General features: G+C 41.8%; 1 protein-coding gene across 1 annotated transcript in view; it reads left to right on the top strand.

The window, feature by feature from the left end:
• snd1 (staphylococcal nuclease and tudor domain containing 1) overlaps positions 1 to 19,828 on the top strand; it is a 180,058-nt gene that overhangs the window by 102,496 nt on the left and 57,734 nt on the right. Inside the window, exon 17 of the mRNA XM_083935604.1 lies at positions 9,879 to 10,067. Coding sequence (XP_083791730.1) covers positions 9,879 to 10,067 — 189 coding nt within the window. The remainder of the gene's footprint in view (positions 1 to 9,878; positions 10,068 to 19,828) is intronic.

Genomic DNA, 19,828 nt, shown 5'->3' with positions numbered 1-19,828 from the left:
CTTCAATTTGCATTTTCCCATCAACACCTTCACATCCCCAGTTAGGGGGAATTATATGATATTAGTAATATTACAAATGTAGCTCAATAATGATCGACCGGCATGCCATGTCACCCCTCTCTTAAAGATGAGATGGATTGTAGTTATTGCTGTTATTGATTTTAATAACCAGGCTGTTAAGGCCCAATGCAGAGTCTCGCTATCCCTCAGCTACCTCTTGTGCTGCGTGAGGACTGTGCTGTTCTTTCATCTGGGTAACAAAGGATCTATAAACTAATTTAACTACAGGTTTAGCATGATGAGGTTTGCTGACTTTTGCTGTACCCCTTCTCTCATCAAACGCTCGTAACCAGGGAATGTTTTCATTGCCACCGTACTCTATGGAGGAAATTTTGGGTCTGTGTAAATCATAAATAAGTCATGGAGTGTGGTCTATACCTACTCTGTAAAGTGTCACACACATACAGTATAAAGTGTTGATTTAATAGGAGATCACAGGACTAGGGGGGCCCAGGTAATGGACTCAAATGGGAGGCCTTAGCCAGGCACAGTGTGTTAGTTGAAGGATCAAGCTTCTTCATAACACTATTGATCCATAAGGGTACATACAGAGAGACTGATGTCGGTCATTACATCACCAGACGTCTTGCATTACCCGATGTCCCTGACCCTTTCATTGTGTTAGTACTTGTCAAACCCCTATGGTCCATAATTGTTTGTACATGTTGTGGCTTTCGGGGGAAAAGAAAGATCACAGAGGTCAGTGAGCATTACAAAGGCCTGCAGGTTCCGACCAGAGTCAGTTTCTTTTGTATACGTTTCAACATGACTTTAGTCGAGTGTGTGCTTTTTAATGGGCTACAACTGTGTCTGATCAATGCTGAAAACACATGACAAGTGTTTATCTTAGAGTATAATGCGTGATTTATCTGTCATTGACTTTAATGGATACTTCTCCAACTCCCAACACCTCCACAGCAAATTGCTACCAGATACTAAAAAGATGCAAAGTAATTCTGTCACTAGCAAAGGGACTGATTTATTTTGACCATACATGACTTAAAATGCCTAGTGTAGCCCTGAACAAACACCATCCCTCAGCAGGAGATCCCTCCATAATTTATTGCTTTAGTTTGGTAGTCTACTGTAGGTCATTTACAGAGGACAATGGCTCTGATCGACTCACTATTGACCTCTTCTTTTTTTACTCTCGACATCTTGACTCTGACTCTTTCGTGAAGGCTTCATAAGTCTTTCAAAGCCCTCCTTTGGAAGACTTTTCTCCCAGTGTATAACTCTTTTGCCATTACTTCTCCCGAGCGCTGGCTGTAGTTATGACTATGCTGTGCCCTGAATAATTCTAGCTTGAATTTTTTTCTTCTTTCTTTTCTGAGGTGAGACTGACAGATAATGAGCCCAGACAACTGCAGAGACCACCGAGCATTGATTGAAAGTTTTATATTAGGTATCAAATTGGACAACCAATTCTAACTGTTGATTTCGCTGTATAACATAGTTTGATGTCAGCTTGAAAGGAGAGTGATGCCAGGATAAAATAACAGATTCAAAAAGTTAAGTGGGTAATAATGCCAGATCATTTTGTCTTCCACCTGCATTAACTGGAAGCATATGATTTATTTTGCCTGGTTCTCCATCTCTTCCCCCTTTTACCTTCTCCACCAACTCCCTTTATACACCTGTTTTGTCAGAACAAGGAAGCAGGACAAACATCAATTATCTATTGATAAAAGAAAAACTCATTAATGGGCATCAGGCAGGTTTAATGATGGGGATCATGCTTGTTTGCCTGACCGTTAATGGCCCTGGCCATTAGAGAAGCCGTTTGACTTTTCCCCACCTTGCCACAGACAGACAGCAGCCTGCCACTGACAATGATGTATGGGACCCCCTGAGTCACATTGATCACCCTGGGAGAGTCTATACACACAGGCACCCTCACAAACACATTCATAGCCAGACTGCATGCTCTTGTTCCATTCCTACCAACACCAGCCTTTGCTGAAATTGGACTCTTAAACTCCTGAAAGTGTTCCATTCCCACAGGATATGTGTGTTTTCCCCCCAAAATAACCTCAGCCATTATGTAACAGCCAAGATAGCCAGGTTTAACTGCTTCCCCTCAAATTTAGAAAAAGATTGGACTGCTTGCTCCAGAAACTGTTGAACAGGCAGAAAGCACTAAAATTTTGTCAAGACTGAAAGGTACTGTAGTTAGTTTGCTGTAGTGCCAGTAAAATATTTGTTTTCCTCGATGCAACTGCTGCTATAACTGTAGACTGTGGGTATGTGAAAAAGCGTCCTTCTGGTCACTAAGTTGTTTAAACAGCCAGATTGAGACCCACGTCAGCTGTGTAGTGAACACTGTGGATGGTAATGTCCTGCCAAGATGAGCCCAATCCTCACCTTACACTACACTGTAAACGGAGAGCTTCTTTCAACATGAGCTCTGCCTGCCATTTCCCCCTGTGTGTTGCTCTTGTACAATGGAAAGATGTTTGGCAACACTTTAAGTCCCCCTATTTCACATTTATGAGCATTATATACATTTTTAATGTAGTTGTAAGTGGAGCTTTGGCGATATGGTGAATATAACTATTTTTATTTATGATATTGTGGCAATCTTGTAGGGTTGACTTTTGGTAAGTAAAGTGAAAAAAAAGATATTTACACAATGAGATTTCCTGTCAGCAGATAGTGTTTATTAATTTATTTTTCAACAAGTATAACCTAACATACATGAATAAACGCTTTAAAGTGTTTTTCTTTCAGCTTCTAACTATATTAGTGCATAGTGTCGTACTCCTTTTATTTGTTATTAACTGCTTATCCCTCATTTCCCCAACATATTTTACAACCTCTCTCGGCCCCCTCGCCCGTTCGCAGGCTTAACTCAATCAAACTTCTGACAAATAGCTGTTTTTCCTGACTCCATGGTCCGATTGTTAATGAAGCAACCTAGTTTAGAATTGGTGCCAGAGGTTTGGCCCCTGGCCTAGAGCTTAGCAGTGGCGCTAGCTTGCCGAAGCAAGGACAGTCAATAACCTGCACACATAGACATCCTACCAGCTTAGGGTAGCCGGAAGGGGAGCTTCACCTCATCCAACCTTTTTTCATTCTAAATGTACCACTGGCATGGTGTTGCTGATAGAAGTCTATCTCCTCCAGGTTTTAAAAATATGTTTTGTATGGACATTGTGATAAAAGAAAAATCCCATTGCTAACCCCAAATAATTATTTTTATCTGTGTGACAGAATGTTTTTTTTCCCCCTGCAGATGGCGCATGTTTCTCACGTGTTTGAAAAATGAAAATAGGTCAATCATTTTAGCGTATGTCAATAAAAACAGGAGCAGTCTTGCTGCCCACATATTACCCCTGTTCGATGGTTGGTGACCTGCTTTACCCTCTCTGGGCCTTATTTCCTTTTTTGCAGTGGGGACTACATGGGTCATCGGTTTCCAGGCTCACCTCTTTTTACTACTGGCTGCTGATTTTTTTTTGTAAACCAGGGCCCATTAACACGCTATTTACATCCCTGCCTGATCCATGCCATTAAGGGATCAATAGTGGTTTGTTTGATTCATTAATTTATTCTCTCTTGTTCTCTATCTTGCTCTCTCTCTTCTTTTTAAAAAAAAATCCATACTTATAGATTTCTTCCAGAACCGATAGGTCTTTTCCTCTCTCAATTTGACCACAGTGATATGCTAACACATTTGGACATTTTCAGAGTTTCACTTAAGAAAGACACGTCTCTTTATAGAGTCAGGGTAACTAAACCTGAAAAAGTGCCTCATAAAATAATAAATAGCTAGTGTTTATTTTGAAGGATCTAGCATGTGGCCCCGTTTCCTGACAAAGCTATGCTGCTATGTTCCATTAACAGCAGTTTATGGACCTTAGTAATGGACATGCACTATTGATAATGGGCTGTGGGAAGATTGTTAGAGGGTGACAGCGGTAGTGCATGTGGCCTGTGTGTGTTTTTTCAACCAAATGACCGCACAGCATGTCAACAGCTTCAGGGTGTTAAAAAATTTACTTTCAACAGCTTGTCATTTTTTCTTATCTTTCCCTTTTGTTAGCAAAGATGACCCAATATTAACACGAGGATGTCGCCTCTCATTTTCTTTTTGTTTAGCGCTGTCCACACTGCCACACAACCGTGGCAGCGCTACTGAGATGTTATTCCTGCTCTCTGGCAGGCAAACAATTACATACCTATCGGCACACACGCAGAGAATCTCACACAGATATTACAGAATCACCATAGAGCCCTTTCACATAGCTGTCCTGGCTTGTAGCAACTCTGTCGCACTAATAGTGTATTCATTACATAGTGGTAGTTGTCTCTTCATTTGTTGTGCTCTCTTCTCATCTGCTGTCCTGGACAAGTTCATTCAGTTTGCAATTTATCTTTGATTAATGATCTCCGCCCAACAGCAACACCTTCACGAGATATTGATTTTTGTTTGAAATCTTCTGAACATCTGAAAATGTACATCTTGCCGGGGGTACAAGGGACTCTGTGTGTCCACTTAGAAAAAATGATCTCTATAAGCCAGCACGAGGGGCAATATTGCAAGATGATGGACTTTTGTTGGATTGAGCCGTTCATACCCCCAAATGGAGTTTTCACGCAAGACTGGTCTTAGAGCAGTGAGGCTGATCCGTCAGTGCTCAGACTTTTCTACTTAAATCCACATGAAAAGGACAAACTGTCCTTTTCATGCAACATTCATGACTTTGAATTAAGTGTCCAGAGCCATTGATTTTTTTAAGTGAATAGGGAAGGCTAAGAATAGGAATTAAGGTATAGAGATTATCTGATCGCTCTCCCCTTTTCCCTTTTCTCTCCACGTTGCACCTCAATCTAGGGCTTAGGATCACTCATTGCTTCAAGGAGGTTTGATCGCTTTGCCCCAGCTCACAAAGTAGCATGCACACGCTGCACACCTCCACATCGCTCCTTCAATCTTCTCCAAGGCTCAGTTTGATGAATGGCTTATTCTGCTGGATGAGCAAAGGGCTTTAAGTGGGAGTGAGTGTAGTCTTTCTTTCTTTTTCTTTCTTTTTTCTGTCTGACTTTCTTTCTGTCCGTCCATCTGCCAGTCTTTTTTGTTTTCTCTGAGTCATTATGATGGGGGAGATGAGCAGATAGTATGACATAGATGGAGAGAAAAAATGGATGCCAGTACTCTTGGTCACAGTAAGTTACTTTGGCCTACCTTACCTTGTTATATCAGCCATGTGTGCTGACATGCGACACATTTATATACACACCAACACCCAGATTCATTAATGTGATGAACACTAAATCCCTTAACACTCATACACTCAAGCAGGCACAAACACACCCACATAAGTATTTTACCCTGCATCATTTAACTTGCTACTTAAAAAGTATTGATATTTCACTTTGATTTGATTCCATACACACACAAAGATTTGAGAGAGCCGAGCTAGGTGGCAAAGTACATGAGCCGTAGAAGCAGCCACCTCCATGTTGCCTAATGAGAATAAATGAAGACATGCCAAAACATCTTCACCTGCCAATCTGTTTTACTGGTGTTCACTGCATCTGCACATTGCCAAGGCCCTCATACACATACACTTCCTCTCACTCTGTCTCTCACTTACTCACACACAGCATCAGCCCGGAGTACACTCTGAACAAATGCAATGTTGTCCCCCGTCTCTGCCTTTAAACTTTTACGACCAGGGCTGGTAATTTGACTCTTGCGGACTTAAATCTCTATGGTGATAACTGTGATCTCAGTAATTGGAATATGCCGTTAAACTCAGATTTAAACAGTGGCAGAGTTACCGTCAGTGATGATTGAAAGCACTGACTGACAGATTAATCTCCTCTGTGCCTTGCATAATGTATATAACCTGTTCCCTTTTCCACAAAGAGAGAATGCGTAGTGCATAATGTTTGCATAAAGCAATTCTTGAATTGAGCTTCTCGCCTGTGTGCCAGGTTAGACCTCACGGGGTCTTAATTTTGGCTTGACACACAAGTGGACACAACCTGCTCTCTGTAACCTTTTGGTTATTTATCCATTAGCTTTTTCCCTCCAGGTATTCAAGTGTTGTTTTGTTAAGATGTGGTGATAAAAGGAAATCCCACTGCTTGCCAATTTTTAAATTGCCAGCCCACCGTGTTCTTTAATTTTCTTTTAGTGCAGGGATTGGCTCTGACATGACGTGTCACCTACCGCAGTCTTTTTTGATTTTTTTCTGTTCACTTTCAAACAGCTAAGTGAATTAAATCAGCTGCAGTTTTCAAACATGCCCTCGGGCCAGGTTTCACTTCAATGGTACCAAATGGCTTTGTCTTTTGTACTTGTGAATGAGTACACGTGTGTATGTGCTTGCACGCACACGCATCACTTTGTGTGTATGCGTATTTCTTGCCTTTTTCTCTTTTCCGTCCACTGTGTCGACACAATCCCGCCGTTTATGAGATTACCAGAGCCCATTTGTGTTCCGGCGGGAGCCATTTTGGCTCGAAGGAAGCATCCGCTGGGAACCATCTGGGCTCTACACAAAGCAGTTTCCACTCAGCCTCGCCTGTCCTCTTCACATTGTGACCAAATCTATTTACTTTTAAGGGAGGAGGACCTCAAATTCCATGTGTGTGTGTATTTTTAAAACTATGAAATTCAATCTTCAGATCTAGCACGGTTTCTTGACGCAAAGTAGGGACGCAGAGAGGGAAATTATGTTGGAGCAGTTCCCAACGGGCTGCAATAATCCTAGTAAAGTCAAGAAGTAAAGATTAATCTATTGATTACTTCCTTTAGTAATAGTTTTTCTATATAATGTCAAAAAAAGGAGAAATTCTGATTATAACTTGACAGATCTCAGCAGTGCCCTAAAATAATTTATTAGCTAACTTAATCAGGGACACCGTCGTCACCCAAAAAACTACCTTATAGGTCGATTGTGCAAGCTGCTTACAGTAAAACTCGCTATCTTTGAGACTGTTAATATGTCATCCATATTTGTCATTGGCAATTGTGCTATTCAGTCTTTTAGGTTCTCATTATTGCCATTGATTTCTCACTGGATGAAAGAGCTGTTATCAATTCTTCGTATAAAGTGCAACACATTGTAGCCACACTATGCCATCCTGCCATGGCTTTAAAGCCTCTCCTAGTTGATCTTATGCTGCCAGTGGAAAATTGGGCCTCCACTCTTTTTTTATGAATTAATTTGTCCTTCTTAATTTCACATTTGACCTCTATTAGCCCCTTTCATCTCATCTCAGTTACCCGGTGGGATGCCAGTTTCCTTTTATTTAATGATGTTTTCAAGATCTTGGTCACTCAAGGTTTATAATTTACATTTATTTTCAAATTCACTTATAGCACTTCCCATAAAGATACATATGAAAACAGATTTATTTTGTATTGAATGAGTAATTGGTTAAGTGAACTGCTTTATTTTAGCCTGTTGAATTTGCTGCTGTTCGTCAATCGTGCTATGTGAATTTGCATGTATTCTGGTATATTACTGACATTCCTCAGTAGGCCTATTAGTGGTTATTAACGCTGTGTGCAGTGACGCCTCCCCTCTAGTCATATTGTTCCGTTGTCAAGCTAATTTTCTTTCCATAAGATCGGCAGTATGAGGTATATGTAGTTTCCATTTTAAGCGGACTGGGGAAAACTAAGACTAATTTGTTCTATTATAATCTAAATACGTCTGTGTTACCAATAATTAAACTTAAACAATTCCATCCCTACAGCATATTCCCCCCTCTTCCTCTCATCATTTCTGATGTCACATGTTTACATCTGACCCCATAAAGGCATGATTGATCCGACTTGTCATGCTCTGTGACGTCTCCAAGTTGCTGTGACATCCATCACATTTATGTATTTTGCTATTATATTTTCCTTGAACAAACGTATGGATGTAAAGGAATGACGGGTTGAGAGAATATCTCCTTGACCTCCAGATAGCTTTCTGCACCTAAACAGAAATCACTGTGGAATGATTTGAGCTTTAAGAGAAGGATTGTAAATGATCAGCAATACGGTGGCAAATGGGACATTTTGAGTGTGTAATTTTCCCGGGAGTGTAAACTATGATTAAATCTCTTATTAACATAACATTTTTCTTCTATTTGACTGACCTGCGAAGCAAAAGGCTACTAATACTAAAAATGGGTAATTAATTAGTCTCATTGTACCATTGTTTTTCACAGGGATAATTGTTTGTGGTTTAGGAGCTTTTAGTCTGCACACTTTGTCTTCTTTTTTGCATAAAATGTTATTACACCTTGTGGAACAGATCAGATTGAAACTTTGTATTTTTCCTACTAATTGGCATTTTTCCCAGCTAGTGTGTGAGTGTTGAGTTGTCAGTGCAGTTTTATTTTTGTTTTTGCATTTGATGCCTTAGTGGTAGTTGATGACAGTTAAGTTGGTTCTAGCCAGCACTCGCCACTTTGACATTTGGGTGCTCGCAGGACCAGTGCTGCTCTAATAGCCTAGTTATGTAACCACTTCTGCACTTAGAGACAAAGAGAGATAAAATGGGCTGAGTATCTGTGATGACAGAGGAAGAGAGTAGAGTAAAATAAAGCAGATTAAAGGAGGTAGGAGTAGATTGAATCACGGTCAGGATCTGGGAGGGTAGTCCTCTTTTGTCTTTTACATGTTTTAGAAAAGTACAATCATCATTATTTTTTTTAAAGAACTCAACTACTGTTGTATATCACAAACTTTGGGAGACAAATCACAGACACTAGGTGTTGTTGCAACAGAGCCTTAAACACCGTGTTGTTGTTTTGCACACTGCTGATGGCTTAATCCAAATGGCAACTGGATCCACAAAGTGGGAATACATGTATGTCGTTGCTATATGCCCGTGTTGTCAGTTTTGATCTTAATAATAGAACAGATTATGCATTCATTAATAAAAGCTTTTTACTTTAGTTCAGAACCAGGCAGAGCAGTTTACAAACTTAATTCCCCTCAGATTTCCCTTGTGGCTTCAGGGCTAAGCAGCCCGAGTCTTAATCTCTTGACTTCTCCCTACTCCCTATCTCTTCAGCACACCTGCCCTCTCACTTTCTTGCTGACTGAGGCTTTAGAGTAGGAAAAAAATAATCAATTGACCCCCCCCCCCCCTTTTTTTTTTTTTTACCTGGTCGTCCATCACTTATGAAACAAAATGTAATGAATAGATAATTAGCCTGAATAGGCAGAATTTGGTTATAGTCCATCGGGTGGGATGTTGGGAGATCTTTCCTACTTTGTCAGCAGGGTTAGCTTTTTCAGTGCCCTCATTTGTTAACTTAAGGGAATTGCAAGTTGGCTGTCACTAATTGCAAATGATTTACATTACAAAAAAAAGGAGGATGGTGATATTTAACGTTGACGTGCATGCACAACATTAATTTGAAGCCACTCATACTGTTTGTGCAGACCCTGGGATTTCTACGCCTAAGAGTTTAATGTTTGCAGTAATTGACACAGAAGTTGCCTCTTTTGGAAACTGACCGTAGCGCTCATTGAAAATGTCAAGGACAAGTTTACCTTAATGTGCACTAAAACAAGAGGCAACTACTGGGTCTTTGTGTGCCATGCTGGTCAAGACCAGATACCACTGACTGGGAAATCCCCAACAGGAATGAAACGACCTGTGTGTGTTCTACCAAATCAATATAGAGCTCACTGGCCTCCATTGATATGCCTATTTAAAAACAGTGGTGACTCCCCGCAGGTCACCCCCCGCCTTCACTTCATTGCTGTAATTGAATCTCAAACCTAATTTCGGACACAGGACATTAACTTGGCCTCTTTTCTCTCCCCCACCTCCCTCTCTACCCTTCTGTTCCAGGTGGAAGTTGAAGTGGAGAGCATGGACAAAGCAGGGAACTTCATTGGATGGCTGCACATTGAGGGTGTGAATCTGTCAGTCGCGCTGGTAGAAAATGCTCTGTCCAAGGTCCACTTTACAGCAGAGCGAAGCGCCTACTACAAAACCTTGGTCTCAGCAGAGGAGGCATGCCGACAGAGGAAAGAGAAGGTAGGTCTCATTTAGATGCTACAAGAGCTGCAACTGCTATATATCCTGTTTAAACATTTGAAGTGACGACTACACTCCCGACTGGCATAAAACTGTCTCTATAAAGCTTCCAAGTGGTGAAAGAAGCACCTGAATTGAGTTACTCGTATTCATTAATGGGAGACTTGGATATTCAACTTGACATTTACCATTGTATTAATTAAAAAAAAAGTTAAGGCTCAAGATATATTTCTGTGTTCCAGCATGCCTGATGCACTATATAGAAAAAGTTAATTGTGCCACTGCAACCAGCCTGGGTTGCCAGATCAGGATTTATTTTGCTGCCTTCAACATCCCTGATCTATGGTGTGCCAGGTCTGGCTGCCTGTGGACACATTTTAGTCAGTGCTGCATAAACCTGGTAAGGGTGTGGTCCATTCCTTGCAAGCTACACGACTAGCTAGCTCTTTTCCACCTCCTTCCTCAGCACTTGTTAGCAGCTCATTCGTGGAGGTAAGTCAACAGGAATGATCAGGAATGATCAGAACTCATCTCATCTCATCTGCAACCGCTTATCCGGGGCCGGGTCGTGGGGGCTGCAGCTCTAGCAGGGGACCCCAAACTTCCCTTTCCCGGGCCACATTAACCAGCTCTAACTGGGGGATCCCGAGGCGTTCCCAGGCCAGTGTGGAGATATAATCTCTCCACCTGGTCCTGGGTCTTCCCCGAGGCCCCCTCCCAGCTGGACGTACCTGGAAAGCCTCCCTAGGGAGGCCCCCAGGGGGCATCCTTACTAGATGCCCGAACCACCTCAACTGACTCCTTTCAACGCAAAGGAGCAGCGGCTCTACTCAGAGTTCCTCACGGATGGCTGAACTTCTCACCCTATCTCTAAGGGAGACTCCAGCCACCCTCCTGAGAAAACCCATTTCAGCCGCTTGTACCCGCGACCTAGTTCTTTTGAAGAAAATATAAAAAAACAGGGAACACAAACACATTCTTCACGGAGTCTGCAAAAAGATGCTTTCTTTGGCATAACCTAACTCTTCGCTCGACAGCGACTTTACTCTCACTTAACTGTCACTTGTATGTAAACTTCCACACACTGCCCTTCTCAAAGGCACAGCCCATCTCCCTTACCAGCCTGTCAATTCGGACAGGTGCTGCCACGACCCTTGGCTTTCATTTATAAAAACTGAGCTTTTTTTTATAATCACACCTGTTAGCGTACATCCTCATGAAGGTAATATATCTAGCATGACACCCCATTTGATCATGAGAAATAACAAGTTATGCATTAATGGCATGTAGGCAGTTCCTTAGGTAAAGCAAATGTGGAAATGCTTCATCTGGGGTTGAGAATAGCCACATTTTTACCGTTATCATTGAAGGTTCCTTTACTCAATGGGAGTCTTTTGATGGATGAAGGCCTCTCTCGCAATGATCTTGATCTAGCCCTGCATTTTCATTATGGCTCTACGAGTCACCCCTGCCAGATGCATGAAGTGCCCGGCCAGCTGTCATCCTTGTCCTCTTTCTCTCTATCTCTGTAACCCATTTCTTTTACCCTCTATCTATTCCATTCTCTCTCTTCCACTCACTTCTACCTATTTGGGTCCTTGAGGAGACAAAAATGCCTCCTCTCCACATATAAACGTGATGTATTGCTGGAGCCAAGAAGGGACTGTGCTCTTTTTTCCCTTCCCTAAATCCATCATGTTCGTCAGTGTGTTCCAGCTCTTGGCCTCCCTCTTTTTCCTCACAGATACACTCCATCTGTGTCTTTCTTTACTCAAAAATCTGAAAGAGAGAGCTAAACATCGTGAGTGGACAAACATTTTCGGTGAGAACATTTTGTCTGGATTGAAAAGAAAGCGTGCGAGGTGAGCACACCAACTCTGTCATGTTAAATCTAACTGCAGCCAGTTGCGGCACATTCCTGACACCTCTAATGACAATTGCACTACTACCAGTTCCCCACATTGAGACGGATTGACTTTCACCACAAGGTTTTGACTTTAGCTTACCTGAGTGCGAACAGGGCCGAGAGGAACAACGACCGTGTGGAGTCTGAGTCGACCAGACAGACAGTGATTATATTTAATGTTTGCCACAAGCACTGGTGCACAGATCCTGATTTGTTTGCTTGTGTGTGTGTAGCTGAGAGTGTGTTGTGTTAATGGAGCGCAGGGAAGTTGGTTGTATCTGTGTGTGAATGCATAGTATGCAACTTGAAGGCAGATGAGGTGGGACTCTGTGTTCTAATTAACCCGTAGAGACCATCTCGAGAAAAGCTGAGAGCCCCCCCCACCCCCCCCCCCCCCGTCTCTCTCTTTTGAAGTAGTAGCTGGTCTTTGTCTATGTGTAGGCTGAGGCTAGGTAGGGCAGATTGCATCTCCTCCCGCCTCCCTCCCTTTCTTCCTCCTTTCTCGTTGCCCTCTCTTTACTGGCCCTACGGCTGTGGATATGGAAGACATCAGTGGTACTGCTGTGTCAGGCGTCCCTACAAGAAAACAAGGTTGTCGTAATGAAGTGGACTCGTAGGGTGTGTACACACACACACACACACATCATTAAGGAAAACTGTGCGTTGGTGGTCCAGCAGGGACCCAGGACAACCAGGGGGATTGAGTCTTTCTGCAGTAGCATCCTGAACCAAAACTGCTTAGTTCGAGTGACTTAAGTGAATGAGTTTTTCCCTCAATGAGCCCAATGGGACCAAGTGATCGTGTTCTAAATGAAGCATTCCAAAGGGTTTGAAGAAGAGAGGATTTTCTAGAGCTCAGCAGATTTGGATCTTGCACATCAGCATCTCTTGGAACAATGTTTGGGGCCGTCCTCAAAGCAAACACATGCAGAAGGCTCAAGTTGTAGGCCTATGCACATTCCTAATTCTGTTCCCCATTACGTTTATTTATGGCTGAACTATTGTTTACATAAATCTCTTTAAAGCACGTCACCTTGTCAGAGCCTATTGTCGCGCTTTCAGCGCTAACATTTGCAACAATTCAGCTCCAAGACAGACCCACAAAACCGTATTAACTTATTTCACATTGTTTTAACAATGAGTTGGTTGTTGCCAAGCGATGCTCATGCCCTCTTCTTAAATATCTTGCATGGTTTTTCCAAAGCATTTTTGTGTTTATATGGATACTCCGAGGGGTAGAAAAAACAAATTCTTCCTTACTAGGCATCTCTGTAAACAAGGCTTGCAAAAACATTTTGTCTTTGTAATATGAGATGGCTCATTGCAGCAATTTCATGAGATGTTCCAGTATTCCCATGCTGCAGCTGAGTGAAAGAAATTTGAAAAGATAGCAGCAGTTTGGCTCAAAGTGGATTGGGAGCAGGGATTTCGATTGCAGAGACATAGGCTGTAGCTTTCATTTAAGTTCCCCAAGACTGAACAGGTGCGGTTTGTCAATATTTGGTTGTGCCTAAGAGGATTTTTTTTTCCCTTTTTCTATGAAAATTCTGCAATGGAATGGAATGAGGAGTTGTGATAATGAGGGACATACTTTTGCATCCTCAGAAGCTCTTGGTCCTGCAAGTCAGAGCCTTAACCATCCTCCAATGTTGAATGCATACATGCATTTTCCAATATACATCCGCAAACAGGCAGGGGAAGGAAACAGGCTAGCAATTGGCGTGGCAAAGAGGCAAATCAACAATTGGCCTTCAATAATAACCATCGGCTTCCTGTTGAGCAAGGTTTTTCTTTTTTTGTGGTAATTACTGAACCTTGAAGGAAATTAACACACTCCGGTGGGTCTCGAAGTGGGAGAGAAGGGGATAGAAAAGAGAGTGAATGGAGTAACAAAGAGGCTATGACAACCCCTGTTAAAGATATTTCATGTCACAGGACTCTCCTCCTTTCATCACTGCCCGCCCCTTTCCTTCAGTCCTGCTCAGCCCGCCTCAGACCACTGTATTTCCTTTAACCTCTTCAGTGTTCTTACGTTCTTATGCTCAACCTCTTCACTTCACACTGTCTCTTTTTTTCTTTTCTCCTTCAATGAATCATCTTTGAATGCCTCCGTAAGAACCAGATTAATGCCTGCTCAGATGTCTGGTGTCATGCCCTTGTTCACCTCAGCTGCTTGGCAGTTGTTTGTATCAAGGACGGTTCCTTATTTGGCATGGACTGTGGTCAGAGTGAGTCAGGCAGCTGCATCACTTGTACCATTTTTGAGAGAAAAAATCCCTCTGAAGCATAAACCCAGGACCCGGTGCTGCTGTTCCTTATGCTTCACCTGTCTATCAACGACACTCGTCAAAGCATTTGAAGCAGCATCGTTTTGACATTGAGCCTGGTGACGTGTCCTTGACGTAGTCTTATTGAAGTACATAAGCTTTCTCCATTTTTTTTTTTTTTTTTTCATATTTTGTTTTTTCGGGCAGGATCCAACGCTGCAAGTCCAGCCGACTTGACTGTCACTTCGCCCAGGGGCCTGTTCAAAAGAATACATTAATGTCATGGCTTACACAAACCTTTTTTTTACTGCAAAGCAAGTCATAGCACTTAGATTTGATGTGATTGGCTTACTAGCATTGTAAGCATGTCTTATTATATACGTTGCCATTTTTGTCCCATTATTTCATTTCAGTTGCCTCTGGCGCGCTCTCTCAAGGATCAAATGGTTTTCCTCGTAAGCCAAACAACTAACCATCCAACCAGATATCTCACTGTGCAAAAAGTGACATCTCCCTGTCCTCTCATCTAGGCTGTGTCTTCTCCAGCCAGTCAGCACATCACACACCTGGCTAAACAGGAACACACTGTGGATGAATCAAGATAATTGGGCTTTTAGCAAAGCTAACAGGCTTGTGTCTCTGAGTTCAGGCAGGAGGAGTTTACTGCTTGTGGAATGGTTTCACTCTTAAGGATTAGCTTTATTTAGCATTCTGTCCTGTTCAAATAATACTGTTTGTATGAAAATCTACTTGGTATTGCATGTTTTACCTAGAGTGATTTCGCACTCAACAAATTAAGAAGAAACATGATTTGTACAAGGACTATTTTCTGTTGCGCATGTGGCAAGACGATTTTAGTCTTTGATAAATTGTCTATGTAGAATTACATACAAGCAGCCTTCTTTACTTTCCATGGATGGCAGTCCCTTTTCTATTAATACCATGCTCAGTGCTTTCCTAAGCCCCGAAGCCATTGAAACGCTTTCAGGGTTGCAATCTTTTTCTCTTTCCCCTGCCATTTTCTTAGCCTCTTATACTGAAATAACCTGTGGCAGTCACCAGGCAATATCATGGAAAAATTCTGGGGATTATTATTAAAGTAGCTCATCTATGGAGGCTTCAAATGAAATAAAGTAAATTTGACTCCCTTCCCGACTCTACCCACTGTTTCTCCAATTTAGATCTCTTTTAGCCAAATCCCATTGCTGCTCCTGCAAATTATCTTCTCTCAACTTTTTGGTGTTAGTCCCTGGCTGTCCTCGCTCTGCAGAGAGATTTTTGGCGAACATGAAATCATTACTGTTATTACTTTTCTCTCACAAATTGCATTAGCCTTTGTGAAGGATTGAGCCTTAATGGCATTCTGGAGCAAACAGGATGATTGCACCTGTATTACCATTACAGTCACCCCTTTTTATCTCCCCCATCTATTTCTTACTGCTATTATTGTTTCCTTTGTGATTTAACAAATGGAGGCTGTGTGGTGTTGACAGGAACAACGTCCATGACATGGCCAATCACAGAAAGTGATATTCAATTAATGAGATATCTGTCCAGTCCATTTGAGAAGAAACAGGATTGATGGCTGAGGAAAAAGCTTCTCATGCCAGGATGAAAATGAAATGATCCTTCTGCATTTGAAAGGATTGAGGAGGAAGTTTTTCTTCAGGAGCAAAGTGCTGATTTTTTAAGATTTGCCAGCCACTTTGGAGATTTCTTGTGAACTACATTTTCCCACTAAAGCGGGGCTTGGGCCCTATATAATTTTTTTAATCTGAACCTGACCCGAGTGTGAGAGAGTGTGAACCCCAAGAAGAATAGTTGCTACCTTAGTGGCAGCTAATGGGAAATGAATGAAGAGTAATTACCAAGCCCGACCCGAACGCGAAAGGCATTCTGTTCTTCGTCCGAACCTGACCAAAGAGAAACCCATTGTGTTTCAAAGACAGTAGATCCATCATTTATGTTTCTTTTTTCACTGTATTCAAAGATCTTGAAGCACCATTCTAGTAGGCCATACCCTACGCGAACATCATTTGTAAATATTTGTCTGAACTCACAATTTCGGGTTTCGGGTCAGGTAGCCACACTCTATTGCCCCTTTTCCCTAATTCTAGTTATCACAGAGAAGTCTTGGTCACTTTTGTAAATTTAGAAGATATGGCCTTCGGAGAGATGAAAGCTACTTCCTTTTAAAATGTGTCCGTTAATGCCAGAGAGGTTTCTTTGATAACACATAATGCCTAAAAACTGAACATTTGTATTTGCTTCTCTTGGCTCCTTTGTGTTCAGTACACTGTGGCCTGTAGGTGTGAATTGGACAATGAGATCATAGATTGCTTCTTTCTTTGCAGCTTTGGATATGTTCTCAGAATCACAAGCAAAACTATTTTGTATTTCCTCAATTCGCTTGTGGAAAGGTTTCAAACAGGCAATTGCAAGGTTTTAAATGGGTGAACTTTGAATAAAATAGGAAAAATATTTTATCTGGTCATAATGTTCCAAGTCCAGCAAACTCCTTCATCTTCATTTGTTAAACTTGGACTACTGCCAACAAAGTTTTGTGGATTATGTTTCCTTTTTTGTCTTCCCATGTTTTTCCTCCAGTGAAGGGGCCTCAAATATAAGCTGGAGACATTCAGAAAACACATTGCGTGCGTCCTGAAGACCATGCATAATGCAATTGTTGTATTTAAAACTGCTGATGGAAAATCATAGATGATAGATGTCACAACATCCATGTTTTGTACCTGTAAATGGCAGGTCTGAAAATTACATTTCTACATACGTTAAAATGCCTCTGAATCAAATGTCACAATTTTGTCTTGTGTGAGTTACAATTCAATATGTATTTAAGTCATTGAGGGATATTGTTTAACTACTGACATGTTGTTTTTACTTGATAGTTTAATGAGGACATATATTAAAATGGCAGCTTTGTGAAGAGGCCCTGTCAAATACCAGAAAACGAATGGTAGAATAAAATGGTGTCAGTGGCAGCATTTTGCTCAGCCATCTCAAAGACGGAGGGGCCAGGAGAGTCATTATGTCACTGGTGATTTGCATTTTTCTGCCCTTTAGGAGATGAGTGGCTTAAACTTTGCCAAAAGTCACAGTACATCACCTCACCTATGGGTAATCTATTCAGGCTTTTCTCGCTTGTGTTTCCAATATATCGTCCACTGGTTTTCATAGTGCAGCACAAAAGCAATATTTAGTCGAATAACCACTAAACTCCAAGGTCTTCGCTTTACTTTAGGACAACATTATCTTTTTCTCTCACTAGAACACAGTGCTGTAGTTGTGTGAAGCAATGAAAAGATTAGTACAGCTCGCTGACTCATGGTGCAGCAGTCCTCAGCCTTCTGTGGTCAAATTATCGTTTGTACCAGCTATTTCCATGCTCTGTTCAAAACAGTTACCCATGTTTTCTTTAAAGTAAAATAATCCTCAGGAACAGCTTTTTTAAAAATCTAAATCGCAATATGAACTAGTACAATATCCAAATCCCTGGAGGCGCTATATTTGTTAAAGGCAAAATATGTATCAAAATACCATTCTGAAATTAGTATTGTGGTATTGCAGAGACGTCTAGCCTATTAGTCATATTCTAAAGACTTGTCAAAACCTTTGCTTGGTACAGATCCTCTCAAAACCCACACCATAATCATTTGAATATATTTTTCAATGAAAATGAGAATAATGGAAAAGAAAATCATATTGCAATATCAGATAAAATAATTACAGATAGATTTTTTTTTCCACGAATCGTTCGGCCCTGTTAGAAAGCAGAGCAATGCAGTGCAATGCCTCTGCAGCACAAGCTAACAGCATGTCAGAAAATAACTGTTGCAATCAATTGAATATGCCCGAAGCACATTTTTTTCTGTATTACCATGCCAGGGTTATTCCCCTACATTGGTGTTTATAAAGTATTGTAAAATACCTATATGTGTCATAATATTTGCTAGTTCTTTGCCAATTAATCATGTTGTCAGTATTTCATCAAAGTTAAGTCACAATAAAGAAAAGTCAAGAGCTTGCCTGTACCGAGCAGAGGCATACAGCGTAAGACAGCAGAACACTATAAGTGGCTCAGGAGATCCTATCCCATGCTGGAAATCAACACATTCAGGAAGAGAATGTTTGGCCCCATTGCCAGTGTGTCAATACACAAGCATGATGAAGGTTGCCGGGTTTGTTGGCAAGTGTGAAAGGACAGCGGGATCACAGCAAGGGGACATTATTGCCTGCAGGGTGGCCACAATGGGAGAGGTGACCCGTGCGAGACCTCACATCGGTGTGTGTGTGTGTGTGTGTGTGTGTGTGTGTGTGTGTGTGTGTGTGTGTGTGTGTGTGTGTGTGTGTGTGTGTGTGTGTGTGTGTGTGTGTGTGTGTGTGTGTGTGTGTGTGTGTGTGTGTGTGTGTGTGTGTGTGTGTGTGTGTGTGTGTGTGTGTGTGTGTGTGTGTGTGTGTGTGTGTGTGTGTGTGTGTGTGTGTGTGTGTGTGTGTGTGTGTGTGTGTGTGTGTGTGTGTGTGTGTGTTGCTTGTTTGCTCCTGCCTTCATCGTTCTCCCCAAGACTGTATGCACAAAATAAACCACCTACCACACAAAAGCAAAGAGCTGACGCAGGCTCTTTCATAGGGCTAAAGATTACATAATGTGATTCCCAGTGTGTTGTGTACACATCCACACGCATACAAACTTGGTTGCAGATGGAGGGAGGCGCCGCACGTGCACACACCATACTCTTGACTGTCTCTCACTTTTCTCAACACACTTTGAGCATGTGCAGAATTATAGACACTATAGACGTATGCACACACTCTCTGGTGACACACCACGACATACATGCACACACACACTGCAGACTGCAAGCTGGACCTTCAGTGCCCTGAGGCAGAGAGACAGAAAGACAGAGAAAGAGATCAGTGGACCCAGTGATGTGTGTGTTATTTACACCCCACCCTCAAGCCCCCCCCCCCCCTGTCTCTGTCTTCAACCTCTTTTTCACCAGTTCCAAGTTGCAAATTCAGCAGTCTGTCAGCTTCACTCACAGTCTTGCAAATTCACATGCAAACATTCTTACCATCTTTATCTACTTCCTTCTCCATCCGACACACAGGCTGTGCATTCGTGCACATGGTTGTCACCTGCAAACTGACGCATGCAAACTCGTTTCGATGAGCCAGAAACTAAAACATTTCAAGACACACTCAATGAAGCGACTCCGTCTCAGCAGTCTCACCTTCTGCATGCTAAATTATACATTTACATGAGTTGCAGGATTACATGCTGACTTTGAAAATGTCATCTGAAAAATGCATCCAGCCTCAAGGACACGAGGACAATCCTGAGGAACACACACGCTTAGAGAAAATATTCTACTTGATGAAGCATATAAGTAGGAAGTAGGCCTATTTTGTTTAGCAGAGTTTCATCTGTGTGTACTTTGTGTACTTGTGCTGATTTTTCCTTCACGGCAGTGTGTATTATGGTCTTTACGGTCTGTGTGTCATTGTTTTGTTTGTATATTTCCTTTAACTTGCAGTCGTGTGCATGTGCATTGTTTTGTTTCTGACCCTGC

The sequence above is a fragment of the Echiichthys vipera genome, assembly GCF_963691815.1.
Source record: "Echiichthys vipera genome assembly, chromosome: 20".
NCBI classification, from domain to species: domain Eukaryota; kingdom Metazoa; phylum Chordata; class Actinopteri; order Perciformes; family Trachinidae; genus Echiichthys; species Echiichthys vipera.
Note: the sequence above shows the minus strand (reverse complement) of the source record. Positions and strands in the feature narration are given on the sequence as shown.